The following is a 10,009-nucleotide window of genomic DNA, read 5'->3' on the forward strand; positions in this document are numbered from 1 at the left end:
GCCGCCTACCTATGCCTCTATGTGATTGTGGAACGCCAATATTGTAATGTAAATATTCAGATGTTGTGTTGCACACTCTTACAGACTGTTTTCTATTCTCTAGGTAATATTTAAACCACTTGATGGCACCAACTGAAAATGTTTAAATTTATTTTAATTTTGATAGCCTAGCAAGTAAAATATAATGACTTACAGTGTTGAATGCTTTTTTTAAATAAAGAAATATAGCACCAACTACACCCCTGTGTCCATCTTTAATTTTATATTTTCTAACAGAAAACGGTTTTCCGTTTCAGTAGAGTCGTTTTTCTGAAAACAAACTGCATGGGATGAAGAGAATTTGGACTATTATTAAGATGTAAGACTAATTGTTTTGCTACACATTTCTCAGCAACTTAAGACATGACTGGAAGAATGCTTATTGGCCTATAATTACTAATGTCTTCATGATTTCTAGATTTATAAATCAGTGTGACTACTCCATATTTCCACACACAGGGAAAAATTCCATGTGTTATCGATAGGTTAATGACCTGGGTTAAATGGTATATAATTGATTCTTTACAGGTTTTTAAAAAGATCGAGTCTATTCCATATTTTTCTCTGAACTTAGAATCCTTAAATCTTAGAGTGCTAATAATCTTGTCAACTTTTGCCTTAATGTTGTAATGAATGCAGGAGGAGGCAGACAAGGGGTTGGATCTACGTGCAGTTTTTATCAATCAAAGGAGAAAACAGGAACAAAGGAAATAACCACGATGGGCAAAACAAAACTAAAACAGGAGAACATCGAAGGTACACGGAAACTGGATGAACACGACAAGACAGGCAGGCAGGCAGGCAGGGCAGGCAAGACAACAGGATCCGAACATCAACAAACATAAGAACAGTGGGAACATGAACATTCAACGATCGACAAGGGAAATGGAAAACAAACAGGGTTTAAATACACAAGGTAGTGGAACTAAACGACAAACAGGTGAAAATAATGAGTGAATGCAGGCAGTGATGAGGGCAGGGAACTATGGGAAATGTAGTGCATGACAGTGACATGGAAAACACGGGGCAGACAACCAGGGAATCGTGACAGAGTGTTGGGGACCGGGAACCATGGTGACGGTGACATGGAAAACACGGGGCAGACAACCAGGGAATCGTGACACTTAGACACCTCCTTAAGAGTGAATATGGGCAAAGTGTTATTCTCTAATTTAAAACAATGAGTCTGTGAACAAAAAGTCTTGTGAGAGCATTAATTGAATCTTCAAAATAATCATAAAAAATACATAAATACATTTTCCTTCCAGCTCAAGTTCTATATTTTTTACTGACATTTTGTCATTTCCAATTTGGTTTCTCAGATTTTCCCATATCAATTTAAAATTCCCTCTTCCTTCCTCTAATATAGTAATTTAACATTTTGCTTTAGCATTTCTGATTTCATGTTTACTTTATTCCTTAACTTATTAAAACGTAAGTTTCCCCTTCTGTCGCTCTCTCCACGTTGTGTCAGAGAAGCGACACTAGGGGTCTCTCTTGAGCGCCGATATTCACATCTGGACTATGAAAAAAGGCCAATGAGAGTTGGCAACCAGTATTTGCATGTCCCGCCCCCGGACATACGGGTATTTAAGCGGCGCAAATACGGGAGTTCATTCAGAAAATTTCTTCGGAGCCGATGGTCGTGCATGCAGTCTGCTGCGAGTTACACACCAAGTTCCTGTTTAATCCTCTGACGCTCTGCATGCTGTTGGATCTGACGGCGCACAACAGCAGCTTTCCCATTCGTGCACGGCTGTGCATTCTTGCCCCTGGGTGCTTCGACAGCGCAGACAACTCGAAAGAGTTATTTTAAAAGAGTGAATTTCGCTCTAAAAGAGCAAAACACAGCGGCGTTGAACGTCATTCTCAGGACGCGTCTTTTTAAAGACGATTTTCCACCTCTGTAGTTTCTGGATGCGTTGATTCTCCCCACCTCTGACGGCCATAAAAACTGCCTTGCATTCCTGGGTTGCGATCACACGCAGGCAGCGTTTTTATGAATAGTCTATGTTTTCAGTACGAGAACATAGCCATGACAGCATTGCGGTCGTAGGCTTTTTCTTGTAGTGAGAAAAAGCCGCTTCAGCCGCCCCCGCGCCTCGCCTCCTTCCTACGGGATTGAGGCAGGCGCCACGGGCGATGAAAACGATCTGGGGACAGTGACGGGCTCCGTTTCGCCGGGTGAACCCCCTCGAAACCCCCCACCTCCCCGGCACGCTTGCTTGTTTCCGTCCGAGCTCGGGATGAGCATTCTCTCCAATGGGTTATGTTTTCAGTGTGAGAACATAACCGCGGCAGCGTTGCGATCTCTGCTTTCTCTTGTAGTGAGAGAGAGCCATTTCGGCCGCCCCCCGCACCTCGCCTCCTTCCTACGGGATTGAGGCAGGCGCCGCGGGCGATTGAGAACGATCTGGGGAGAATAATGGGACGCTTTCGCCGGGTAAATCCCCTCGAAAACCTCCCGCCTCCCCGGCACGCTTGCCTGCTTCCCCCGAGCTCGGGATTAGTGCGGTCCGCTTAACAGCCTACCGTCCAGTCCCTCGAGCTCCCCGGCATTGGATGATGACATCACCGCTGCATCGGAGAGCGTAACAGCGGCGCCGGATGCGGATAACTCTCCTGGGCCGCCACCTTCGGGTCTCCGCCCAGTCTGAGCCTGATGCAAGAAGGTCCGCTATGCTTCCCCGGGCTTAATTGGTTCTGCGGGCATGTGCGCTGCTCACAGCCGGCGTGGCTTTCACTGCCTGACCCGTCACGCTGGCTGCACTGGACCATTCGACTCAGTTACGCAATTCAGTTTGCCAGGTCTCCGCCCCCCTCCGTGGGCGTACATTTTTCCGCAGTACACGGCCAACATGCCCATTCCCTGCGCGAACAAATCGCCTCCCTTCTATTAAAGGACACGATAGAGCCTGTCCCTCCAACCGAAACGAAGAAGGGTTTCTACAGCCCTTACTTCGTTGTACCCAAGAAAGGCGGCGGCTTACGACCGATCTTGGACCTGCGAGTTTTCAATCGGACCTTGTCCAAACTCCCGTTCAAAATACTCACCCAGAAACAAATTCTATCTGGCGTCCGGCATCTAGATTGGTTCGCAGTGGTAGACCTGATGGACGCGTACTTCCACATCTCAGTTCGCCCTCGACATCGACCCTTCCTAAGGTTCGCATTCGACGGCCAGGCGTATCAGTACAAAGTCCTCCCCTTCGGCCTATCTCTGTACCCTCGCGTCTTCACGAAAGCCGCAGAGGCAGCTCTTGCCCCGCTCTGAGAAGCCGGCATACGCATACTCAACTACCTCGACTACTGGCTCATACTGGCCCACTCCCGAGAGTTACTATGCACACACAGAGACCAGGTGCTCAGCCACCTCAGACGTTTGGGGCTTCAGGTCAACTGGGAAAAGAGCAAGCTCTCCCCGGTCCAGAGCATCTCTTTTCTCGGTCTGGAGTTAGACTCAGTCCCAATGACAGCACGTCTCTCCAACGAGCGTGCTCCGTCAGTGCTGAAATGCCTCGCTTCCTTCAAGCCAGGCGCCGTGGTCCAACAGCTCCTGGGGCATATGGCATCCTCCGCGGTGTCCGCGCCGCTGGGGTTGATGCATATGAGACCACTTCAGCACTGGCTCCGGACTCAAGTCCCGAGACGAGCATGGCGCCGCGGCACGCACAACGTAAAAGTTACCTCTGCCTGCCGCCAAACTTTCAAACCCTGGACAGACCACTGCTTTCTAAGGGCAGGAGTACCCTTGCAGCAGGTGTCCCGACGCGTTCTGGTCACAACCGCCGCCTCCAAATTGAGTTGGGGCGCCGTATGCAACGGGCGCGCAGCCGCAGGCCGGTGGAACCGAGGCCCGCTGCGCTGGCACATCAACTGCCTAGAGCTGCTGGCTGTTTTTCTGGCCCTGCAGAAGTTTCTTCTGTTAATTCGGAACAAATACGTCCTAGTCAGGACAGACAGCACCACGGTCGTAGCCTACATAAACCGCCAAGGCGGAGTACGCTCCCTCCACATGTCACAGCTCGCCCGTCGTCTCCTCCTTTGGAGTCAGCAGCGACTGGAGTCACTGCGTGCCACTCACATCCCTGGCAACCTCAATGTGATAGCGGACGCACTGTCAAGACAAAGCTTGCCTGGCGGAGAGTGGAGGCTCCATCCCCAGTCGGTCCAGCTGATTTGGGACCGGTTTGGCAAGGCTCAGGTAGACCTGTTTGCCTCCCAAGAAACCTCCCACTGCCCGCTCTGGTATGCCCGGACAGAGGCTCCCCTCAGGGCAGACGCGTGGCACACAGCTGGCCGGCGGGGCTGCGCAAGTACGCATTTCCCCCAGTGAGCCTTCTTGCACAGGTGCTATGCAAGGTCAGGGAGGACGAGGAGCAAGTCATTCTGGTAGCCCCTTACTGGCCCACCCGGACTTGGTTTTCAGACCTCACACTCCTCATGACAGCCCCACCCTGGCGAATTCCCCTGAGGATGGACCTTCTTTCTCAGGGACGGGGCACGCTCTGGCACCCGCACCCAGACCTCTGGAACCTCCACGTCTGGCCCTTGGACGGGATGCGATAGATCTAGCCGGCCTACCACCGACCGTCATAGATACAATCAAGCCAGAGCCCCCTCTACCAGGAATCTCTACGCTCTAAAGTGGCGTCTGTTCGCGGACTGGTGTTCTTCCCGAGCCGAAGACCCGCAGAAGTGCGCAGTTAGGTCAGTGCTCGTGTTTCTTCAGGAGAGGCTGGAGAGAAGGCTGTCCCCCTCCACCCTCAAGGTGTATGTCGCCGCTATCGTGGCTCACCACGACACGGTAGACGGCAAGTCTCTTGGTAAGCACGACTTAATCGTCAGGTTCCTAAAAGGTGCCCGGAGGATAACTCCCTCCCGGCCTAACCTGTTCCCCTCCTGGGATTTCTCGGTCATCCTTACGGGACTCCAGAGAACCCCCTTCGAGCCGCTTGACTCAGCTGGACTCAGGGCCCTCTCTCTCAAGACTGCCCTGCTGATCGCGCTCGCTTCCATCAAGAGGGTCGGGGACCTGCATGCGTTCTCTGTTAGCGACGCTTGCCTGGAGTTCGGTCCGGCAGATACTCTTGTGATCCTAAGACCGCGACTGGGCTATGTGCCCAATGTTCCTACCACGCCCTTCAGGGATCAGGTGGTGAACCTGCAAGCGCTGCCCCGGGAGGAGGCAGACCCAGCCCTTTCACTGCTGTGTCCAGTACTTGCTTTACATATTTATCTGGACCGCACACAGAGCACCAGACGCTCTGAGCAGCTCTTCGTCTGCTTTGGGGGACAGCAGAAAGGGAACGCTGTCTCCAAGCAGAGACTCGCCCACTGGGTTGTCGACGCCATTTCCCTGGCTTATCACACCCAGGCCATGCCCCCCCCTTGCGGGTCCGAGCTCACTCCACCAGGAGTGTTGCGTCCTCATGGGCACTGGCTAGGGGCACTACCCTAGCAGACATTTGTAGAGCAGCGGGCTGGGCAAAACCTAACACTTTTGCGAGATTCTACAATCTCCGAGTTGAGTCAGTATCGTCCCGTGTTTTCTCAGGTACCGAGCCCGTAGAACACGGTGGCATGCCCACGATCTGACCAGGTGAATCGCTTGCACCTAGCGCCCTTCCCCCTAACCAGGGGAAACAGTGCGCCTTCATTCCCAGGAGATCTCAGGTTTGGGACACTGGTTGATTCCTCCCTAGCCCTCGTGGGTCGCAGTTCAGCGGAGGAACTCGCTGACCCAAGCCACTGCGGGTACCGCAAGCTACCCTGTACTGGTATAGGTGCTCCACAGGTAAGGCCTCCTTCGGACTCCCCCTGTGTGTAACACCACGGTTCTGTCCCCTCTGGCGAGCTGACTCCCGTGTTTCCCTTAGGCAGTCATGGCTGCCTCGGTTGCCGTGCTGTATGTTCCCCCCTCTATGAGGCTGGATCCACCACCGCACCGACTTTTCCACATAGGCCCTAAGCAGGCCTCTGATGGTTTTGCCACTTAAACTTGCCTCCCCTCTTGGGTAGGCGTGGCCTCCGCAGGGTCTTCTCCGCCCTGAATAAGGGCTAAGACCCCCTTCCCTCAATGCGTGTAAGGTCCCCGGCCTTAGTTACTCTATGCGAGAAACATAGAGAGAAAAGATGACCGGCCAGGCTTGGCCCGTTCCCAGGTTGGTGGCCAGCACCTTGTTCCCCCCTCCAGGGTAACGATAAGGAATCCTGATGGCTTAAATGGGGCATTGGGGAAGGGTACGTGCAGCCTGATACAGTTGGTCGTCCTGCACGTAAGAATACCTGCTCGCTCCTGTATCAGTAGTTCACGTACACGGCTCAGCGCATGGCACTTTCATAAGTGGACCCCTAGTGTCGCTTCTCTGACACAACGTGGAGAGAGCGACAGAAGGGGAACGTCTAGGTTATATATGTAACCTCAAGACAGACCCCTAGTGTCGCTCCTCTGACACAACATCTCGTTCCCTCCATCGGGGAATGGAGGTTACATACGTAACCTAAACGTTTTCATGTTCCAATATATTTTTAAGAAACTGTTTCAACGCTGTGATGAGGAGGAGGGCGTTGTGGGGTCATGATGGAGCACGGCCGGCACTGAATCAGCTGATTAGTGGGAGAGCCAGATAAGTGGTGGCCGTAGATGCCAGTTAGGGAGAGAGAGACACACATGGCCGTGCTGCACATTTGTTTGTGTTAGTTTTAATTTACCATTAAAGTTTATAATTACTGTTCAGCCGGTTCCCGCCTCCTCCTTGCCCATCCTTAGACTGTTACAAACGCATTATCTCTCTGTTTTATGAGTAACCAAATGTTTTCATTTAGCCAGGGAAGACAATTCTTCTTCCTAGGTTTTTTCATTAAGCTGTTTATAGTATTTTTAATAGTATTCATAAGAACATTGGCATCCATTTCAGTACAGTTATATGAAACATTTTCTTTCCAAATTATATCATCTACTACCTTTCTCAAATTACTGACCTCACCTTTTGGTATTTTGAAATTACCAGATATTCTATTAATATGGCTGCCAAACCTTTTCTCAATTTCCTTGCTATAAGTGTCAAATTATGATCAGACAACCCTGTAATCGTTTTGAAACTTTACTATATGATCAGGTTTATAAAAAAATATATAATATATTTGTGATTCAGAAGACCTGGTTATCTGTGTGGGTCTTTTACAAGTTGCATCAAATCAGAATTGCCAGTTTTATTTAAAAAAAATGTCCTATAAATTTTATCAAACCAATTAATATTTAAATCACCAAGTTGTAACGTCATGAGAGAGATGCGACAGAAGAGTGTAGATCCAAATGCAGACTATTTTATTTATGTAACTCAGAAGAATGAAAATAAAAAGATGAAAATAAAACACTTGAGAAAAAGGGAAAATCAAATATCACAGCAGTTTGCTGGTAAATATTATATTTAAAATGAATATTTAATTTAACATGTTAACAAACAAACAGACAAACTAACAAACAAGAACCAATGTTGAGGGAAGGAAATCAGGAGGCCAGGAAGGTGACCACAGGGCAAGGACTGGGTCAGGAGGCCTGGGAGGCAGCAACAGGGCAGGGACTTGGTCAGGAGGCCTGGGAGGTGGGCACAGGTCAGGGACTGGGTCAGGAGGCCTGGGAGGCAGCAACAGGGCAGGGATTTGGTCAGGAGGCCTGGGAGGTGGGCACAGGTCAGGGACTGGGTCAGGAGGCCTGGGAGGCTGCCACAGGGCCAGGACAGGGTCAGGAGGATTGGGAGGCAGCCACAATATAGTGACAGGTTCAGGGGACGGAGCCACTGTTGGTATGTGCAGAACTGCAGGAGCAGGAAATTGAATTCCAGGAAGAGGATTCAGAGGTGGAGCCGGCAGAGCCGCAGGGGAACTGAGACTCAGGAGAAGTCGTAGGTGGAGCGGGTAGAGCAGCTGGAGGAGGAGTCTCAAAAGGAGTGGGCAGAGCCGCTAAAAGAGGAATCAGAGCAGAAGCAGACGTGACCACTGGAGGATGAGTCTCTGGGAGAGCGGATGTGTCCGCTGGAGGAGGAATCATGGAAGACTCTGTGGGCAGAGCTGTGAGAGTCTTCACAGGAGGAGCGGACGTGACTGCAGGAGGAGGACTCGTGGAAGACTCTGAGGGCGGAGCCATGGATGACTCAGAGGGCAGAGCCATGAAAGTTTCTGAGGGCAGAGCCATGGAAGACTCTGAGGGTGGAGTCACCATGGTCATGTGCACTGGCAATGACCAGTGAACCACCTCCATGGTCGTGAGCACTGGCAGTGACTGGGGAATGACCTCCGTAGTCCAGGTCACAGGCAGCGAGAGGGGAACGGCCTCCGTGGCCATGAACAATTGCAGTACCTTTGGAGTAGGACAGCTGTGGGTTACTCGGAAGGCGGAGCTGTGGAAGGCTTGAAGGGCGGAGCTGTGGGAGGCTCGAAGAGCAGAGCCATGGGAGGCTCAAAGGAAGTCTCCAGGATCACCGAGGCTGGAGCGAAAGTGGTCTCCGTTGAAGGGAGCACAGAGACCACTGGAGCCATAGAGCCCCTCCCCCGAAAATTCCTCTAGGGCTGGAGCGGGCATGAAAGCTGGCTCTGGGACAGGCGAGGCTTGCAACACTGGCTCTGGGATGGATAAGGCTTGCAACGCTGGCTCTGAGACAGATGAGGCTTGCAGTGCTGGCTCTGGGCTGGATGAGGCTTCAAGAACTAGTTTGTTGGCCGTGACAAGCGTGGGCGAGGGCCTGGAGGGTGAGGACGTGGAAGGCCAGGAGGGTGAGGCTGTGGAAGGCCTGGAGGAAGAAGCCGTGGAAGGCTTAGAGAAAGAAGCCGTGGAATGTTTAGTGGAAGGAGCCGTGGAAGGCACTGCAAGAGGTTTGGCCACTGGAGTAGAATGCAGACGACCAGCCATTATGATGTTAGCAATGGATTCCCAAGGGGCAGAGGATTCTCTCTTCCCAGTTCACTTGAAAGGCCAAGCTCCAGAATTTAAGGCAGTAATCCTCCACAGAATCCATAATGTGGTTGGTTCTTCTATAACATTGATGGGAGAGTCGGGAGAGTATGGATTCAAATGCAGATTATTTTATTGATTTATCTCGGAAGATGAAGAAGCCATAGAGATGAAAATAAAACAGGGAAAAGGGAAAATCAAACTTCACAGCAGTTTGCTGGTAAATATGAATGTAAAATTTGTATTAACATGTAAACAAACAAACTAACCAACAAGAACTGATGTTGAGGGAAGGAAACCAGAGGGTATAAATACACAGAAGGTTGATAATAGAACAGTGAACAGCTGTGGAAAATGGAGGGCAGTTGAGGGTAATCAACAAAGGTGCATTCTGGGAAATTAAGTCCAAGAATAAGGGGGAAACAAAGCGCAGTTCGTGACACAAGATAACTTCTTTAGTAGCAAGCCTTAAAAAGTTTATAAAATGTATCATAAAAATCATTATTTGATAAAGGTGGTCTATAAATACCAATAATTATAAAAAAAAACAATTGTGGTGAGAGGGAAACATGTAGACCTATACATTCAAGATCAAATTCATAAACCAAATATCTCAGTACATCTGATGTTGTCCTTAACATAAAACATAATACCCCTACCCCTATCCATGGATCTATCTCTTCTAAAAAAAAAATTATAACCAGGTCCATTTAACAGTGCTGATGGTGAGGTGTTACTCAACCATGTTTCAGACAAACATATGAAATCCAAATTTGAATTTGTGACAAGATGTTTAATTTCATCACACTTTGCCATGACACTGCGAATATATAAATTACCACCCAACAGTCCTTTCGGTTTGGCATTATGATCCCATAGAGTTCTTGCATGATTTACAGTTTTAAAGACTTAAAAACAGGGTTTAAATTACATTTGGATCTCATCACTGAAGTTACTTGTGATGTTGGATCAATGCTTGAAAGAATAGCTTGAGGCATATTGACTGGTGGCAGAGCA

General features: G+C 49.7%; 1 protein-coding gene across 1 annotated transcript; it reads right to left on the reverse strand.

Annotated features, from left to right (window-relative positions):
- Positions 1-7,825: 7,825 nt before the first annotated feature.
- Positions 7,826-8,302, reverse strand: LOC127634794 (mucin-7-like). The gene has a single exon (XM_052114475.1). The coding sequence runs from the start codon at positions 8,300-8,302 to the stop codon at positions 7,826-7,828; it is 477 nt and encodes a 158-aa protein (XP_051970435.1).
- Positions 8,303-10,009: the final 1,707 nt, after the last annotated feature.

The sequence above is a fragment of the Xyrauchen texanus genome, chromosome 42 (assembly GCF_025860055.1).
Source record: "Xyrauchen texanus isolate HMW12.3.18 chromosome 42, RBS_HiC_50CHRs, whole genome shotgun sequence".
Lineage (NCBI taxonomy): Eukaryota > Metazoa > Chordata > Actinopteri > Cypriniformes > Catostomidae > Xyrauchen > Xyrauchen texanus.